Source organism: Lottia gigantea, assembly GCF_000327385.1.
Source record: "Lottia gigantea unplaced genomic scaffold LOTGIsca_195, whole genome shotgun sequence".
In the NCBI taxonomy this organism is placed as follows: Eukaryota; Metazoa; Mollusca; class Gastropoda; family Lottiidae; genus Lottia; species Lottia gigantea.
In genome coordinates this window covers 115,340-136,485 of record NW_008708379.1, presented here as the reverse complement: position 1 = coordinate 136,485, position 21,146 = coordinate 115,340, and the positions used below count along the sequence as shown (strand labels likewise).

The 21,146-nt window shown below is 33.6% G+C and overlaps 1 protein-coding gene across 1 annotated transcript; it reads right to left on the bottom strand.

The window, feature by feature from the left end:
• Nucleotides 1-282: 282 nt before the first annotated feature.
• Nucleotides 283-16,425, bottom strand: LOTGIDRAFT_239125 (hypothetical protein; the record flags this gene model as incomplete). Its single annotated transcript, XM_009053010.1, has 26 exons — nt 283-525; nt 947-1,090; nt 1,239-1,388; nt 1,553-1,702; nt 2,009-2,158; nt 2,732-2,872; nt 3,455-3,598; nt 4,082-4,237; nt 4,667-4,825; nt 5,225-5,374; nt 5,678-5,701; nt 6,047-6,130; nt 6,592-6,675; nt 7,975-8,052; nt 8,334-8,474; nt 8,885-8,968; nt 9,289-9,372; nt 9,739-9,882; nt 10,467-10,550; nt 10,871-10,951; nt 11,980-12,060; nt 13,555-13,602; nt 13,995-14,090; nt 14,737-14,784; nt 15,216-15,317; nt 16,377-16,425. The coding sequence occupies 26 exons, from the start codon at nt 16,423-16,425 to the stop codon at nt 320-322; spliced, it is 2,862 nt and encodes a 953-aa protein (XP_009051258.1). The 3' UTR covers nt 283-319.
• Nucleotides 16,426-21,146: the final 4,721 nt, after the last annotated feature.

Sequence of the window (21,146 nt, the reverse complement as noted above, 5' to 3'; positions counted from 1 at the left end):
TAGCACGAAAAAGTACATCTATCATAATAAGTAGGTATTTCATAATGAAAAATCGTATCAGTATAGAAGAGTTAGAATACCCTGCCTGGCGCCACACCCGTCATAGCTATTCAATCATTGTTTATTAGATAACTTGAATAAAGATAGAAGTTAGTATCATAATATGAAATCAAATCAGGCATGTGCCGTGCTATAAGCTCCTCGGGTGAAACTGGTGACAGATCCCTTGACAGTTGGAAATGACTTCAGCATCCTGGTAACCATTTAAAACATAAAACATTAATTGATTGATTTTTTTATTATCATTTCATATTTAAGTCTAAAGAATATTAGATTCTTTCATAGCTCTCTTCTTGGTATCAACTGGATCTAAATATTCTGTTGATTCGGATTCAGACGTGTCGGATTCTGATCCATATTCCTCTGAGTATGCATGTGCTGAATCGAATTCCTCTGAATAGGAAAGAGCTGATGAATCTGCAGACCAGTCCGAATCATTTGACGAATCTTCTTCTGTCGTAGAGCCTGTGAAAAAAAAATTGGTTGACTCATTTTTGTCAGTAGAGCTAACTATCGAGGTTGAATTTAACATGATAATTCACTCGATAATCTGGTCACGAATTAGGCTTATTCAAATCAAAGACTAAATTTACTAAATAAGGCTAAAAAAAGATGTATACTTAATTATACATTTTGATCTCGCTAAGTACCGCCCTTTCTGCTTGGTATTAAAAATACATGGTAAATGCGAATACAGTGCAGATGAAATAATTGTTTTTGGAAAAAATCAAATTGTTCTAGCAATGGTTATACTTCCAATGTTGGACAGCCTTACGACGAATTCTTACAGTAATAGAATGAGTTTCATTATCAGTTCATCATAGCCTAAAACTCTTTTCAGTTAGACATATCTCTCTAGTATCATTATCATTAATAAAATAATTACCAGGTTCAACAAGATCGCATCTATTACCACACGGATGTTTACAACATTTAAGATCAATAGGACATTCACGATCATTGGTACATTCATCTTTAGAGTCAATAGAACACAGGACTGCTGATGGACGAGGTGGAACTGGACACATACCTGATGATGAATATGACAATGAATCAGCACATACAACGTGTCAGAAGAAGTCTCTGCTTCTATCAGAAGATACATTGGAATATTTGAATCAATGATAATTATATCTGGTTTAAAAGTTTACCCCTGATAGAATGTGTTAGATACTTACCTGGTTTTGGTCTTACCAAATCGCATCTTTTACCGCAAGGATGATTACAACATTTAAGATCAATCGGACAGTCATGATCATTGGAGCATTTATCTTTAGAGTCAATAGCACACAAGACTGCTGATGGATGAGGTGGAACTGGACACATTCCTGAAATTAAGCTTATTATTCAGTTTCATCTATATCCATATACTTAAGATTTTTAATTCCCCAAAAATGTGCTGATTTAGTATCTTTTAATGTCAAACTGAAAGATGATCTCAAAGATTTGCATTTTTTATGAAGAGCACATTAACAAGTTGTTATATAATTACCAGGCTTTGGTTCAACAAGATCGCATCTTTTGCCACATGGATGATCACAGCATTTAAGATCAATAGGGCATTCGCGATCATTGGTACATTCATCTTTAGAGTCAATAGAACACAGGACTGCTAATGGTTGAGGTGGAACTGGACACACACCTGATAACGAATATAAAAATGAATAATCACTTACCACGGCGTCAATAGAAGCCTCTGTTTCTTTAAGATGAGACATTGGAATGTCTGAATCAATGATCAATAAATTTCCCTCCCAACGGAAATCAACAGAACCCAATATAACTGCTGGATAAGGTAAGATTTAAGCACTAAAAGCACATGCAACGATGGTGTTTTCTACTTTAAGAAGAAACGTTAATATATCCGCTTTAAAATATAAAAATAAACTTGTTTCTCAAACGTATCTGGTTAAAGGTTCAATTTTGAAAGCATGTGTTAGATACTTACCTGGTTTTGGTCGAACAAGATCGCATCTTTTACCACAAGGATGTTTACAACATTTAAGATCAATAGGACAGTCATTGTCATTGGTACATTCATCTTTAGAGTCAATAGAACACAGGACTGCTGATGGATCGGGTGGAACTGGACACGTACCTTGAAATTAGATACATTGTCTATCAGTAAACTACCCATCTAGCAACCTAAGAAACTTTAGGGTACAAATTAGATTTCATTGATTTGTGTAACTGAGCAGAAATTAATCATACGTTTTCCTATGTGTAAGAGCCACGCCGCTAGCGGTTGTTTTGTGCTTTGCAACGTTGTTAAAATATTTACCATTTATTGGTCTAACAAGGTCGCATCGTTTATCGCAAGGATAATCACAACATTTCAATTTCCAGTGTAAACATAAATTGACAGTAAATGTGTTAAATTACAGTGTAAATGATGGAAATGATCATTGTAAATTAAAATTGACAGTAATTGTGCAAATTGACAATTACTGTGGGAATTCTCAGTGTAAATGTAAATCAACAGTAAATGTGGAAACTCTTTTTACGTAAAGTAACAGCAAGGTGACAATTTCTCAGTGGAAATTAAATTAACAGTGAATGTGTCAATTCTAAGGATATAATAATGTCAATTGACAGTAAAGATGGTAATATCTCAGTGTGAAGAAAATAAATTGACAGTAAATATGTCAATTCTCAGTGTAAATGTAAATACCTGGTTTGATTAAAGCTATTTCAGGATCAACACATGTTCGACTACAACCTGAGGCAGCGCAACAAAGTTCATTTCCAGGGCACTGTAGATCATTCACACATTCATCTGATGTAGCACACTTTACAACGTTTGGACATTTCCCTACAATCAATCAAAATAGAAACACATTTATATCACGAGAAATTACTTGAAAAGATAATAAATTGATACATGCGTCAGAAACATAATTTTATGACCGACTGTTACTGCTAAATTGAAAGTTACATATTTAAAATAAACTTTTGACCTTTAAATATATAATGGTAAACGATAAATGTAGGAATGAAAAGGCATAATTTCCTTTATAACGGAACTTCAGACTTGACAAAGGTTGCAATTAAGGTTGTTATGAAGCCTGCAAATGCAAGAAGCGATCTACAACGAAACCTTGTTCGCTTGACGCGTGCATCATATCATTTCTAAGGTTATATGAAACAGAATATTGCGATCGCGGTCAGCTTGAGATAACTATAACATTTGCTGAACTAAGTATTAATATTAGGCATTAGGGCGCAAAAGCCCACTCTCGGTAGCACAGGCACAGGCATCAGATTTTTTCCCACTTTGAGGATAATTCAAACCCAAGGCACCTAATCGCCTAGCAGGCGACAATCCAACTCGCTTCCGACATTCGCTATAGAATGGTGTTAAAATTTTTTACTTAATTCTAAAGTTGCACTTTACCTTGTTTAGGAAGTGGTTCCTGACATCTCGTACCACACTTATTATCACAACATTTTTGATTTGGTGGGCAATTACCGTCTTGGTTACATTTCTTTTGGTAAATGAGGCAAATAACAATATTTTTGTCCGGTTTTGGGCAATCACCTGTGATAAAAATAATGAGCAAATTATTACTGTGTCAGAAAGAATTGTTAACGGCTGTTGAACAATTCCTTTCTAATGCCTCTTTGGTATCTAGTCTTAAAGAAATTAGTTATTTTTAGACACTTCAGTTAATGCCTCTTTTACATTCTTTGATGGCACCACCAGCCAATCAAATTTCTTCCCTCTATAACAATTTTGTGACGCGAACCAAAGATGCATTCAGTGTCTAATGCTTCCCGGACTATAACTTTTGTCCCTGTCACAAAATCCCAGCGCTGGACAGGGGAGCGATTTGATTATCGATTATCAAACGCAAAACAAGCTCCAAAGGCAATCCGATAGTCTTTTTCCCTTTTTGGGTTAGTAAGAAATAATAACCTATCATTCGGCTGGAACGAAAAAGGAAGGTACTATACTGTATTCAGACGATACGTTGGTGGAGAAAGGAGAAGGCTACTTATTAATTATAGAATTTCAATTTACCTGGATTTATAACCAATCGTTCAGATTCTAAACAAAGTTTACCACATTTTGTTTCACAGCATTTCTCATAAAAGGGACATTCGAAATCAGCGTCGCATTTTCTTTTATTTTGAAAATTCGAGCATTGTGCTAAAGGTGGTACGTATTGACAGACACCTTGAAGGAAAGAATATTTATGAATTAGAGTGTTATTATCATGTATATCATTACAATTAACAAATATTTACATTGATTTTCGAAAATCATCGTTTTGGTGTACTTGTTTTTCATGTATAGCTTAAAGGGAAAGTTCCGCAATTTTAGGGGGTTGATTTGGGTCTTAAACATGTGTAAAGAGTCTTCAGAGGTACTAGAAATGTACAAAAATCGCATAATTCCTTCAGATATACCTCAACTAAGAATTTCTCTTTCTATTTCTAATATATGTTTTGTCTTTATATGAGAGTCTTAAGAAATAACTGGTCATTATTTTTACATTCATACAAGGATAATTCTGGACACACGTGCATTGGAAGGCCCAAATTTCAACAGTAAGCTGTGAACACTGTTACTGATTAGCTAAAAGTAAGTATGTTAAAGTTATACCTGGATTATCAGCAGGTTTAGGACTTGGAGCCTGGCAGAAGTTACCACATGAAGTAGGACAGCATTTCCTGAAATCAGGACAATCACTGTCTACATAGCAATTATCTCGAAGTGAAGCACAGTCAACTAAGGTTGGGTCAGGTTGAGCAGGACAAAATCCTGAAACATTAAATTTGGATTTTAGCATTTTTCTCAGTAGGTTCTGCGATTCCCAAAACTCGTAGAACAGCTTAAAATAAGATAACATTTAGAATACGTGAAAACCACAATAAACAGTTGGAATGTATTTAAAATACCAAAATAAATAATATTAGCTCTGTGAGTTATTTGGAGAAGATCATCGGAAAATATCATCTGTTCCGGACATCAACTTCAATGGGGGTTTTGGACTGAAGACTCAGAGAGCCAATAAATTAAATAATGACGTCGGGACAATTCTTGATCACGTGTAATAGCAAACAAGCATCATTAGACGTGTGGAAAAGGATAAAAAGGTGTTGGCAAAAGCTCAAATCTGGATTGAAGTAGTTTCGTTAAACATAAACATAAACATATTACCGTCTTTAATAGGCACTGGATCTGAACAATATCTACCACAAGGATTATTGCAGCATAATTTACCATTCGGGCAATCAAAATTGGAGTTGCAGTTATCATTGTGCAAACTACACTTGACCAAGAATCTTGATGGTGGAGTTGGACACCCAACTGCAATATATCAAATTATTGACGATATATTATAATAAATGTAGCCAAGAATGGAATTTGTTCACTATAAATTTAATTTGTATGTGGCTCGTAGAAATAATTACAGAAATCTTTGTGGATGACAAATTCCATTAAAATTCAGGTTGTGGATTAGTCACCCCATAACCATGTCTTTGCGATACCCCACTAAGAATGCAATGGTGTGAATACCAACAGTCTCTTTTAAAATATAGGAAGAGGGGGGCGGGGGGAGTAAATTGGCAAAGCGGTTCAGTATAATATGCAGCTATGCTGAGAACTTACAGTTGTGAGGTATAATCGGTGAATCTGTAAAATAAAATTTTCAGAAGGTTACTCTGTGTTCTGTATCTTAAAGGCCATGATTCGTCATTTTCTGTACAAAAATGGCACTTCAAATATATCTCAAACTAGCAATTTTATATAGTATCAGGAAGACACGAGTCGTCATTTAAATTTTCAAACTCAGATAATTCTGGACACATTTGAAAGCTCAAATTTCGACGGTGAGCTGTGAACACTATAAACTGACTGGCTTCGCTAAAAACAAATTCCCTTTTCTGATACTATGGCACGATTTGTCAATTTAGCACGATGGCTTTTTGGTTTTATTGAATCTAATTGCCTAAATTATATAAATGTGTTAATACGCACCTTGACATTCACAGATTTCGCATCCATTTTTATCTCGTTTAAATCCATATTGACAGTGAAGATCACACATTATTTTAGAACACTCTGAAACAAAACAAAAGAATATGTACCATTGATTTCAGAAAGTGAATTTAGAAATGTTTATTTATCCTTTATTCTACCAAATTTAAAACAAAACTTTGAGATTTTGGCTTTGAATGCCTACTAATTAACAAACCGCGTACAATTTATGTATTGGCACTTAAGCATACAGCAAGGTAAGTTATTCTCCTGGAGAGATCGTCACATTAGGCAGGTAGAAAAACATTTCGTATTTTTCCCACTGAATGAGTCGTAAGCCACCAATAGCCAGAACGACGAAGCGTTTTTTTTTAAACTGCTGTACAAAAACGGAAAATATAATAGAAGTAGAATTTATAAAATTGAAAACATTATTTAAAGAGAGAAAAAAAGATTTTCAAGGCATAACAATTACTGCTGTAACCAAATAGAGTTGTGTGTTCGGCTGCTAAGTATGATATAGAATTTCAAAATGTATTCCTTACCTTTACAAGAACAAATTTCACAGCCTCTTTTATCAACTTTATATCCAAGTGGGCACTTTAAATCACATGGTACTTGTGGACAATCTTAATGGGAAAACAACAAAGTTTACAGAAACAATAAATAAGTATAATCAATACGACTAAATACGACTTTCTAATGTTTTTGAATTGTTCTAATGGTAGAATGCCAACCATCATTTTTTATTGAAGGCTATTGAATATTTATTTCCTGACTAATAGCATTGTCACACCGGAAAGGTGTCTTTAATGAGTCGCTACCGCGACGGACAATTAGCTCAGAGCGTAACACAATTTTATGGATAACAGTTATTTTAATAAAATATTTTGCAAAGTTTCGGCGAAGGTTCTTCCGTATTTATCAAGTAATTTGCAAGACGCAAGATATTTTATTAAAGTAATTGTTATCCATATAATTGTGTCCAGTTATTTATTGGCCAATTACTAAAAGCCACTTAAGATGCTCAGAGCGTATTTAGGTCGCCGTGAGCGTAACATTAGTGCATAGGAAGCGTCAAATATCGTTTGTTTCCAATAATCGCTGTTGAGATCCCCATGGAATCGATAATGTCTTTAGACAAGCGTCGTGACAGTTAAATGCACCAAGCCCGTAGATTTTATTAGAAATGTGCCTTGGAGACGCAGTATTGTCGCATATATAGCAATATGAGTGAGATTGTTATAGAATTTACAATTCTATAGGACTTTTATTTGTTTAAGTTAACCGGCGTCCAAGTAATCGTAAATGGTCGCAGTGACGGTGTGACGGGACTTTAAGAAATGAAGATCCAGAATTGATTGTGCAAGAATAAGAAAAAAACACCATGGACATGACAATAACATAAAAAAAGTCAAAAGAATAAAACATACATGGACAGCAAACTGCATATTTTCCGTAATCGCTGGCTTTACACCTGGAATCTTGAGGACACCGGGATTCATCACGCTCACATGTTACAGTGTTACCTAACACATTTGTCAATGGCAGGAGTCCATGTCCACATGGCGTTTCTAATCAAACAAAATTTAAATATACAGAGTAATATTGGAAAACATAATCCAATTAAGTTGGTGTAACACAATAACAAAATACAACAGCGATTGAAATGCTTGCACATTAAATTGTAAATCACTACCATATGTCATCTTTAAAGAGCTGAGTATTGAAAACTGTAAAAAAAAGTAAGGAGCGAGTTACATATAACTATCTACATCAATTTAGCAGGCATAACTCTAAGCTAGGCTATTGAACATTTTTAAGATCCAGAGGAACAACATTGATGGACAGATCATTATTATAATTATATAAACATATATATATATATATATATATATATATATATTGTCTTACGTAATGCTGCATACCTTTGCACTCACACGTTGGACAACCATTTTTCAGTTTGAATCCGTATAAACATAGCCTTGAACAAATAGCTTTGCAATCTGCAAGAACGAATAAAACGACCATTGAAAATCGATAAAAAACACTAGCCAATGAAAGTATCGATTTAGATTTAAAAACAACCTAAAATATGATTTCAACAGCGTTCTAGGATTATACATCTGTAAAAAGTGGCCCTTCCCTTTACCTGACATCTGAATGGGTTACCTCTGACGCCCAGACTTCTCCTGTTTGAGGATTGTCGCAACTGTGCATAGATATAGAGGGGCTGGATGATAGAGGCTACTATGCTACTTGGCACATTTTTAATTAAACGCCCTACCTGGACAACAGACAGCATATCGATCATTGGGTTCTATCTCGCAACTGGTACCATTGGGACAAGGAGTTCCTTCTCGTCCACAGTTTATATGTGTTCCATGTGTGTCACTTGCAGGCAGAGCACCATATCCACATGGTGTTTCTACAAATAAATGGGAATTTACAAAATAGTCATGGCCAGGGGAGATCATTAAAATTGAAGTTTCGTCAAGAAAATAAAAGTGTTTGATTTATCTTCAAATATTATCTTTTAGAAAGCATTAGCGTAACCAATGAATCCAATTAAGTTCTCCTTTCTCGTTAATGCGGCAGCTTTTAGCAATTCATTTCATGGAATTTAATAAATTATTACCACCACCAAAATCACGCATAATTGAGGTCTTCTGCTATTAAGAAAGGGTGTTGTATTCGATTATTTACTGTTTTCAGTATATAGGGGGCGTAACTCGTGAACTACAAATACTTCTCAGGGTAATAGGTAGCACAATGTGTGTACCATTTACAATAAACAAAATCTGCTGAAAAAGGTCATGAAATATGAGTAATATTTACCTTTACATCCACAGTATTCACAACCATTCTTATCAACTTTATATCCATATTTACAGTATATTTTACATCTGACGGGATCACATTCTGGAAAAAATGAAAAGAACTTCCACTATCTGAATTGGGTGGTTCTTCTGGCCAAAGAAAATTGTCCTCGCACAAATTATGGTACTTTTAAGCATCCATGCTGGGACGAATTATTTTTCACGGTATAAAATTGTCCCGTCGATAATGGACCGTGGAAGTATTCGCAAAATCAAATCAGAAAGATTAAAATTAGCATTACCTTGATTAATGATGGTTGGAGCTACTTCGTGTAGCTAACAAGTTCCATATCATTTAATCATATGGAAATGCATTATGGCACTCATAGACATATTGAGCAAGCATCTCGAATTTAAACGTACCTCTACAAGCACATATTTCACAACCATCCTTTCCCTCTTTAAAACCATGTTTACAATACAGTTTACATAGGACTGGTGAACATGCTGGAAAATGTTTGCATTTTTAAATATAACATCTTAAAGGGACAGTTCACTATCCTTTTGACAAACTGTACCTTTGTCTCGGAAACGGAAAGCTCAGTCAAAATTTGAGTCTTCAAAACCACTTTTGTGTCAAAGTTTGAAAGTCAAAATGATGAGAAAATTTCTAGTTTGAGATATATTTGAAGGGATTATGCGATGTTTGTGCAGTTCTGGTACTTCTGGAGACTATTTACATATTCAAGATCCAAATCAGCCCCCGATTATAGTGAACAATGGTCTTTAATGTAGTCAGAATTGGTTGCAATTGATAGTAATATAAAAAAATATAAGAATAACATAAATAATAATCCAAATAAAGTCACTTACTCGGACAACATACATCATTTACTGCGTTATTGGTGGCTGTACATTCTGTATTTTTTTTGGGACAACCATATTTGCCTACTTTACATTTTACTAGTTCATTCACAGAATTTCTAATTGGCGTGGCACCGTATTTACATGGTGTGTCTAAATGATAATTTTTGTAATATGATAAATTTTGTAATTTGGGATTTATTGACGGTTTGAATACTGAAACGGATGAGGGTTCGTCATTGTGTTTCCTTTCATTGTGGATGAACAGGACACAATATTTGCATTTTAAAGATGATTATGGTAGTGGTATATTATAATGCGGAAAAATTCTAATATGAGACTCATCATAATCCTTTATTTTCTAAAAAGATCAATAGATCTTCGAATAAAACAGAATGAACTTTCGTTCGGTTTTTTTTTATTAGTCACTTAAGTTATGGTCTAACGACAGTCACCCTGAACGTTTGTCAAATTAACCTTTTGACCTAACTTGATGCCGTCTGTTCAGCGCTGACATTTTGTGACGCAATGTTTACCAGTTTAGGTCAAAAGGTTAATTTGACGCGTTTCGTTAGACCCTAACTGAAGTGGCTATATTAAATATAAAAGCTAAAAAAAAAAATGGAACGAAAGTTTTTGTTCGACTTTTATGCATCGAATCATAGCTGACTAAGGCACATTAATAGGCCTAGTAATAATCTAGATATCAAAATAAGAACTAATAGTGTAGGCTCTACCTTTACATTTGCAGATTTCACAACCATCTTCATTGCGTTCAAAACCATATTCACAATACATGTAACAAAGTACGTTCGGACAAGCTGAATGAAAAAGAGAACAATTAATTCCTCAATGAACACAAATGCGATTGCACTTGAGGTGTGATTTATAACATTGGAAAAATATTACACGACTGAAAACAAATGCTATTGCACTTGAGGTATGTTTCGTAAGATAGGAAAAGTCTTCCATAAATAAACACAAATGAACACAAATGCGTTTGCACTAGAAGTATGTTTTATGAGCTAGGAAAAGTCTTACACAAATGAACACAAACGCGACTGCAATTGAGGTGTGTTTCATCTGGTTAGAAGACCTATATAAGTTCTCCTATAACATCACAATAATCCAACACAGTTACCTTTACATTGACATGTTGGACATCCGTTTTTATCAAGAACATTACCATTCGGACAATAAATTGCACAAACTGGTGGACATACTGCAATATAAAAGGCACAAGTTTATTTAGTAAGCGGCACATTGTGAACCATAAGGGCAATTTTCTCCCTCTATATATAAATATAGGAATATGACAACGAGAGAAATATAGGAAAATAATAACGAGGGATATATAGGAATATAATAACGAGGGAAATATAGGAATATAATAACGAGAGAAATATAGGAATATAATAACGAGGGATATATAGGAATATAATAACTAGGGAAATATAGGAATATTATAACAAGGGAAATATAGGAATATAATAACGAGGGAAATATAGGAATATGATAATGAGAGAAATATAGGAATATGATAACGAGAGAAATATAGGAATATGATAACGAGAGAAATCTAATAACATATTTGTATTATTACGAGGGATATATAGGAATATAATAACGAGAGAAATATAGCAATATAATAACGAGAGAAATATGACAATATAATAACGAGGGATATATAGGAATATGATAACGAGAGAAATATAGGAATATGATAACGAGAGAAATATAGGAATATGGTAACGAGAGAAATATAGGAATATGATAAAGAGAGAAATATAGGAATATAATAACGAGGGATATATAGGAATATAATAACGAGGGAAATATAGGAATATGATAACGAGGGATATATAGGAATATAATAACTTTTTACATGTATCGGGGACACTAATCGATTTGCACAATTCCAATTTTCAATTAGACGTCTTTGTTTCTAGAAATCCACTTAAACTTAGACTTTTATCAATATCGCAAAAGCTGCAAAATATCTCATAATAAGGTCTTAAGGATAGTTAAGCCACAAAATGCTTATAACTACAGCCGTCCCAGTGAAAATAGAATAGGGCAAATCGATTATATTATATAGCGTTCCTAATATACATTAGACACAAATGCGTTTGCACTAGAAGTATGTTTTATGAGCTAGGAAAAGTCTTACACAAACTTGAGGTGTGTTTCATCTGGTTAGAAGACCTTTATAAGTTCTCCTATAATATCACAATAATCCAACACAGTTACCTTTACATTGACATGTTGGACATCCGTTTTTATCAAGAACGTTACCATTCGGACAATAAATTGCACAAACTGGTGGACATACTGCAATATAAAAGGCACAAGATTATTTAGCAATTATTTAGTCAGTTAAATATTTAATCACAATTTTCCTTCTATCAAAATTATTTGGCTGAAGAAATAGAAAAAGTTACTGAAGTAGGCCTCAAAAAATAGAAAAGGTTTCTGAAGTAGGCCTCAAAAATAATAATCAAGACACTAGCTAGACTAATTTTATAACGAGGGAAATATAGGTATATAATAACGAAAGAAATATAGGAATATGATAACGAGGGATATATAGGAATATGATAACGAGAGAAATATAGGAATATGATAACGGGGGAAATATAGGAATATGATAACGAGAGAAATATAGGAATATGATAACGAGGGATATATAGGAATATAATAACGAGGGATATATAGGAATATAATAACGAGAGAAATATAGGAATATAATAACGAGAGAAATATAAGAATATGATAACGAGAGAAATATAAGAACATATTTGTATTATTAGGAGGGATATGCAAGAATATAATAACGAGAGAAATATAGGAATATAATAACGAGGGATATATAGGAACATAATAACGAGAGAAATATAGGAATATAATAACGAGAGAAATATAGGAATATAATAACGAGGGATATATAGGAATATGGTAACGAGAGGAATATAAGAACATATTTGTATTATTACGAGGGATATATAGGAATATAATAACGAGGAAATATAGGAATATAATAACGAGAGAAATATAGGAATATAATAACGAGAGAAATATAGAAATATAATAACGAGGGATATATAGGAATATGGTAACGAGAGAAATATAGCAATATGATAACGAGAGAAATATAATATATATAAAAATGCGACAGCTCACACGGAGCGTCTGGGCGGGTACTCCCACAAGAAAAATGAAAAATTAATTTGGTGCATTCTGACACATATTTTGGACCAAAACGTTAAAGAAGAAATCACATTTTTAATTTTGTTAGATATAGAGTGGGGGCAAACCATTTTTCTAGGTGGCAAATGCCCCTCACCCGCGCCGCTACTTATGTTCACATCTGAGATCTATCGCAGTTATTAAACTTATATTTAAATTTCCCCTTGTCTCTTGACAAATCTACATTGAATAAACACCTTGTCAAATGTACATTTATGAGTTTTTAAGAGTTTTTATTCTTTTTAATTCATAAACAGACAATTATTTCAGTCATCAATCATACCCATGCCTTCGTGTTATTTAATATTGACGTTAACAACAAGAGAGTATGTAAAACTGGATTAAATACGCACGTATAACAAAAAATATATATTTATACAAAAACCAAACCACAAAAGAGAACCAAAATTCCGAGGGAAAACGCTGATCACTTCGATTTCTGTATACTATATGTCCAGCTTATAGTTTTCGGAATTATAATTTTTATGTGTAAAATGTGTTTACGGTTTGAAATTAAATATTCAAAATCTTGTATTGGAGTAGTACTTGCTTGCGATATATAACAACTAGCATACATACCCAGATTTTTACACTTTTTACCACACCCATCAGGACAGCAATAACGACCTATTAAGTAAAATATGATCAACCAAAATAACAAACTGTATTAGTATGGACAGGAGAACCACACTGAATTTTATAATGAAAATGTACCACATACACTAAATAAAACCTTACTATAAAAATATCTTGGACCATAGGAGTCCAATGTGATACAGTCCCGTATGTGATGAAGTCCCATGGCATATTAATTTTAAGCAATGATAGTTAAAGAATGGGACGAGAATTACTTAAATGTTTGTGAAATATTTAGCATGGTAAACTTAAAGTATTTCACAATATAGCATTATCTAATTGCTAATTAAGAAGCGTGAAAGCTTTGTCTGTAAAAAAACATCTTTTATTATTAATACTGAATACAACATTGAAAATGAAAAAATAGAATTACTTATTAGTACCTGGAGGACAGTCTACATCGCTTAAACAGCTGTCTTTGGTGATTACACAGGGACCAAACTTGTCATTGACTGGACATTTTGGATTTGGTATGTTTACTAAAATCATAGAGTTGAAATACTTATTTATGACTATAATACTATTCGTGATACATACATTCCTGTATGGTCTATCGATGTTAATTGGCTCCGTATGATACAGATTATGCGCGTTTAAAGGGATTGTAAAGAGGTTAATTTGTTATGTATATTAGGAACGCTATATAATATCATCGATTTGCCCCATTCTATTTTCACTGGGACGGCTGTAGTTATAAGCATTTTGTGGCTTAACTATCCGTAAGACCTTATTATGAGATATTTTGCAGCTTTTGCGATATCGATAAAAGTCTAAGTTTAAGTGGATTTCTAGAAACAAAGACGTCTGATTGAAAATTGGAATTGTGCAAATCGATTAGTGTCCCCGATACATGTAAAAAGTTAAGAAAACCTCTTTATAATACCTTTAAGTTTAAGATCATTGGAAATCGAAGAACAGTCAACCACTATCGATCTCCTTGCTTCATTTCAGTCAGTGATCTATACGATATATCTTCATGCAGTGTACATGTTCGTTCCTGTATTTATGGTAAAATGCCGTCGGTTTGAAGCCCGATCTGCCGCTCATATTGATAAAATCAAGAAGCTTTTTTTCTAGAAATTCAGGCCAAGTAGCCCTTCACTTCAAAATATTACAGAAATTTACCTGGTGGTTTACAAATTGAGCCACACCCTTCTGGACAGCAAACAAGACCTGTGAGGGAAAGGAAAACACAAAAATTAATAAATCATTTATATCTAAATTGTGGTCTTAAATGCCTTTGTCATCAAATCTTGTCAAAAGCGGATCTAGTATTTAAATGTACCCTATGCTATCCTTGTCAGAAAAATGCTGTCCTTGTCAAAATATGCTATCTTTGATATTACATTCAGTACATTAGTTAGCTTTTTTTTTTATCTGTCATGGTCTATTCTTTTAAATTCAAGAAGGATGGGTGAAAGTTAGACTTGACACGTGTGTCAATTGACTTATATATTTCATTTTCCTTTCGAGATTTCGACTCGGAAATTCTAATTGGTACATAATTAACAAAGTCATTACATACTGTAGAGGCTGGAATATTAAAATTGAAAATTGGATAACGAAAATATCAAACCTTTTATTTACAGATTGATTGACATTACCTTCAGGACATGGACGACCTGGAAAACAACTCGCTTCTGTGATGACACATAACCCAGCATCTCCTGATGGCGGAGGGCACTTTGGGTCCACACTGGCACGAGCTGTAAATGTAGACAAGGATCATTACGTTTTCAATGTCAAATTCCTTCTATAGACTGTGTATATTATAGTTCAGATTTTCTAAATTCTGCTGAATTTTCTTCTTAAACAGGAAAACAGGATAATGTTTAAGAGTACAGAATTAAAATCATAGAGGATGTTCAAGTCGAGAGCATGTCGGAGCAACACTGCTGACAACCGGACCTTAGCGCACCGAGGGTCGAAAAAGCGGCGCAGTATTCGCCAGATTCCACCCGTTGCACATCTTCTACTTTTTTTTAATTTGTCGTAAATCTGACATTAATCTTCTAACAGCTAATTAATCGGATTTTCTTGTAGTCGGTCAGTTTGACAACAAATCAGAGGAGTTCCTTTGAGGAAACTCTCTTCCCGAGACCACCATGATTGCGCGTAATGTTCTAAACTTTTTATGGGTATCGGGGACACTGATACATGATACATGAGAAATTAAAAGGATTGTAAAGAGGTTTTCTTAACTTTTTATGTGTATGAGGGACACTGATAGCATCAATTTGCACCATTCCAATTTTCATTCCCACGTCTGTGGTTCTTGCAATTCAACTAAAACTAGTTAGATTTAGTGGAATTGCAAGAATCGCAGACGTCGAAATGAAAATTGAAATGGTGCAAATTGATGCTATCAGTGTCCCTCATACACATAAAAAGTTAAGAAAACCTCTTTACAATCCTTTTAATTTCTCTTACGAAAATCAGCCCGCTATCTGATTGAAATGCAGAACTGGGTATGTTCTTCAGTATATCCGCTCGTTTTTGTACAATTTTGACCCAATAGCATAAAAGGCTGTGATAATTCATATTTATGCTAACCAATCAAATACTATTTAAAGAGGATTGATAGTCAATACATAAATGACCCGGTAAATGAGATGCCTAACATATCGTCAGATCACACGTGGCAAATGGAATCAAATTACGGAACAAAACATTTTAATCAAATTTAACAACCCGATGTTCACTAACATTAACAATATTATTATGTCACTTCCATGATCAACAAAAAAATTATAATCTGATCTTACCTGCAATGACCAAACAAGCAAACAGAATGATCCTCATGACTTGATACATTGCTTTCGAGTGATCATATACTCTCTTTTACCGTTATGTATATAAATCAAATTGACATTTTATGATATATCTCTCATTAGGCCTACTGTCTTATGCAATATAACCTTTTTTCAACACACATATCTTTTTTTTATAAGTTATTGTGATTTGCAGAAATTACTTGTTTTTCGAAAAATGTCTGTCACCAAATTATTATTCAGATTACTGTACATGCTAGTCATGAATTACTTTTGCACTGTTAGTAACCTGGCATCATCCGATCTAGCAGCGATGCGGAAGTCTTCCACGGATAACTGATAAATAACTCCTGCATTCTGTCGACTCAGCTGTAAATTCCTCAATGCTATGCCAAATAAATTATTTTTTTGTTTTGTAAAGTATGTTGTTTTTTTTTAACAATTTAAATGCTGAAAGGACACATGGTTCTGATATTTTCTTGTAGAAAGGATCATGGAAATATGTATTATTCTTTTATTTCTACGTGATCCTCTGTGAAAAATTGCTTCACTTCCAACTTCGTCTATGTCAAAGTAAACTGGATAGTTAGTCGTTCACTAATTTTGGATATTGGTGTGCCAATCGCCATCCATAAACGACAAAACTCAGATTCAATCTAAATTTTAAATTGTAATTCTTGATATTTTTATTCTTAATCTACTAAACTTGTTCTTGTGTTAAAAAATTGTATCGATGTCAAAATGGGTCCAGGTTGGTTAAAGCTCAATTAAATTAAAATCAGACTTGAAAATGGCAATTGCCGTCAGTTGCATGAGCTCCACTTTCTTTTCGTCACGATTCTGGGACAATCCAGTTGACCGTAGTAGCTATGGCTGTCAATTAGGCGCATTTTATGAGAAGCTTTATCCAATTTAATTAAAATCAGATAACAATTTCGTTGCGTTATTATTTTTCTGTCGGTCTCGATTGTAATCTAAAAGTATTTTTATCAAGGTCGCGTACAGTTGACCTCCATTTTAACTAATCACAGTGCGTCAAGCAGAATCCGTGTATATCGACTATAAATTGTGCAATAGCGAAACTCGTACTGACTGAAAAATAATAACGAAACGAAATTGTAATCTGATTTTAATTAGATTGGATAAAGCTTCTCATGAAATGCGCCTAATTGACAGCCATAGTTACTACGGTCAACTGGATTGTCCCAGAATCGTGACGAAAAGAAAGTGGAGCTCATGCAACTGACGGCAATTGCCATTTTCAAGTCGTCGGTGCACTTTATTCGGCTAATGGTCAAGTCACAATGTCGACCTGTACCATGTTTAGTGTACGGATACAATACACCATATGACTTGAAATATACTATGTGTACTCCTTCATCTTTGACTAAAAGTGATTGTAAAGAGGTTTTCTAAAAGAAATTGTATGTGTTTAAGTGAAACTGAGAGCATCGATTAGAACCATTCCAATTTGGAACCGACGTCTATGGTTCTTGCAATTTCATTTAAACGTTTTATAATGTCACTAGCCCAAAGGTCCTAATACAATAACAGGTTTCTACCATAGTCACGTCACGCATAAATCAAACTTTTCGTGAAATTGCAACAACCACAGACGTCTGACTGAATATTGAAATAATTCAAATTGATGAAATCAGTATCCCTGTCACACATAAAGAGTTCAAAAAGCATCTTTACAATCCTATTTGTACTTAAAATTTTATTGTTTAATATTATGCTGATATCGGACTGATATGTTGATTTGTTGATATCAATACTATCGTAAATTGGAACCTAGTTTTGGAACAATAAGAATCATATATTAGGTTAGAATTTGCGGTCTGAAATGACCTTTCATGTTCAAGGACACATTTTTATATTTATTCCTTTGGCGACATTTTGTGTTCCGTTATGTAATTTTTTATATTATTTGTAGTTACATTTAAGTTTAGATTGACCTGACAGCCAAAATTTTGATGAAAATAAAATAAGACAAAGAGAAAGGTTTTTAACAGTTCATGTACATTAATTTCAACCATTTCCATCAAAAAAAGCGTATACTGAATGTCAAACGTCACATATAATACAAAATAATGATATTTCCAAAATTTACTACAGAAATAGTTTTTACTTTCTAATTCTTATACTCACACAATCATGAAAATTATATTGACGTCACCTAGTTTGTGGACATAGAGGCTTTAGATTTGAACTTGAAACTTGTAAATAAGATGCCAATCAGTTCGAATTTGGTATTAATCGGATGAATAGATTTTTTATCAATCTTATTAATGTTGAAGGGTGTAATTAATTGTATTCAGTTCACAGTATAACTAATAATTACACTTCACTGCCTTTTCACTGCCTTTTCACTGCCTTTTCTGCTTTCCTATCTAGTTACTAGTTACTATATCTTCTCTGTTCAGAATGTCGGGACGTGGAAAGAACGGTGGTTCGAACGCACCGAACAGCTTCCATTGAACCTTGTGCGCAACTTTTGACACTTCCGGCTTCTGGGTGAAGGTCAGTTTTACATCAAGCACGCTTCCACTCAACATCGTCATGTATAGCTTTTTAACTCATTCTGTATCGTCTTCCATCGAATGAATGCAAAGTTTTAGTTTGTTATTTTTTACATCAACGCATCGCCTGAACATTCTTTCTTTCTGAGTTCTATTCATCCTAACCTTGAACCTTGTCTTTTCTGGGATTTTGTAGTGACCATCTAAGTTGGTTTCTTTCTTACCGGTATGGTCATTCTGTTGTAGAAATTGTATCTGTAGGATGGTTTATACTGCCATCAAGATTATATTCATAAATAAATACAAGTATATGGTGTAAATTGAAGTTTCTTCAATTTGGTATTTCTTAGTTTTTATACAGTGGTTTTATACACTTTCAAGTTCAAGTATTTCTGCGTTCAATCCATTCATTTAATTATCATATTTAAACAATTTTATTACATAAGCATTATCTTATATTCATACATTATTTTATTACAGATTCCCTTTAAAACCCTTAGGTGGTAAGGTATTTCACCTTTACACAGGTTATAGTTTAAACCCCTTTTAGGCTAAGCTTTATTTGTATTTATTTATATTCATGCACAATCTATTATTTGAATTAGCATATTAATTAATTAAGTACGGCATAGAGTAGGTTTTCGTGTTGCCTGTCTACTATAAGGCCGCATAAAAAAAATTGGTGATCATCCTTTGAATGACCGCAAGCAGGGGAAGGGGGTGGGGGTCTTTTTTTGAATTGAACGGACCCTAAAACACTTAATCCCACATGCTGATACTGCTTTATTCCTCACCAGAAGCATGCCAACAATAAATTACAGAAAATATATCCCACAGGCTGCATATATTCTGTTTTGGAAATTAGTAAATTTGCTTGAAACTCTTAAAATTCATTGGTTTATTGTCCAATCATTTTCCTCCCTATTTGCATAATATAAAAATATGGCTCTGAAAATGCCTTTATAAAAAAAAAAATCAAGGACAGGGCCGTTTTCGGGCACGGGCGGGGACAATCACCAATTGTTTTTTTATGTGGCCTAAGTATTGCTGTTTAACATTACCTTTTATTGTGATTCAGTTCTTCTTTTATTTTATAAACTGTTTGTAACTATATCATTTTGGTACTTTTAGGGTTTTTGTTATATAATAAATCTTTTACGATTTGAACCCTTGGTGTGGTGTTTTAATCCCCATCACCCTTCCTTGACAACATTACAATTAGATAACAATATCGTATCGCTTATGATTTCTAATATTTGTAGTCTCTACATGTAATTTAAATGTTATTAAAATATTTTTTCAAATTTGAGACTGCAGATTTGATTTGAGGAAAATTCAGTATATATAACTCGTAAATTGATGAGATATTTATAAGTTTTTGAACAGCAAATGCATTATGAAGCTCTTTAAATAATAACAAAGACACTAGTGTCATTTCTGGCAGCTGTCAGTGGGCGTATGTTACCTTGCCTGGCAGCTATCGTTTTAAAACGTGATTAACCAATATAAATCAATGTTCGTCAGTTGAAGAGGTATGAATTTGAGGTCGGCTATAAAGTAAAATATATCTTGTGAGTGACAGTATGTCAATGTAAAGAATTTATTCTAATAAAGACACTTGACATTTTTCTAGTCTAGTCATCATATACTATGCAATCCAGGGGACAATTATATTCATATTTCTTTTACATGTTTGCATGTAGCTTGACAACTCTGACCCTACCGGTTTCTTGATCGTGATAATACGGTTTTGATATCGACACGTTTAGGGCCTGACATAAAATGTCACTTTTTTATGGGAGTTGCTGGAGCTGACTAGGTTTTGAGAATTTTCACTAATTTTCGAATAAATTTAAGTACCCATACAAAGCCGAACCTTGAGTCCATCCATGCTCCTTTATCAACGATAGTATATTATCAATAACCTACCAGTGCTTTCACAATCCGATATTAATATATATTAATTTTGATTGGTATTTCTCGACCAATAAGATTATGCCAAAGAAAACATTGTGGGAAAATATTTGAATAACCAGACACAAAATTTTAGCATCCTGATAATTGAGTCTCAAAGCAACAGTTAGATGTGGATAATATCGTAATGTTACTTTGAGACTTATCAAGAATTAAAGGAACATAGGGACCATCAAGACATCTTCAGATATTCTATAATGCCTCTGTCCTATCCATATTTCATGTCTGAGAAACGTGGAGGGGTTATTTGCCTTGTACTCTGTAGATT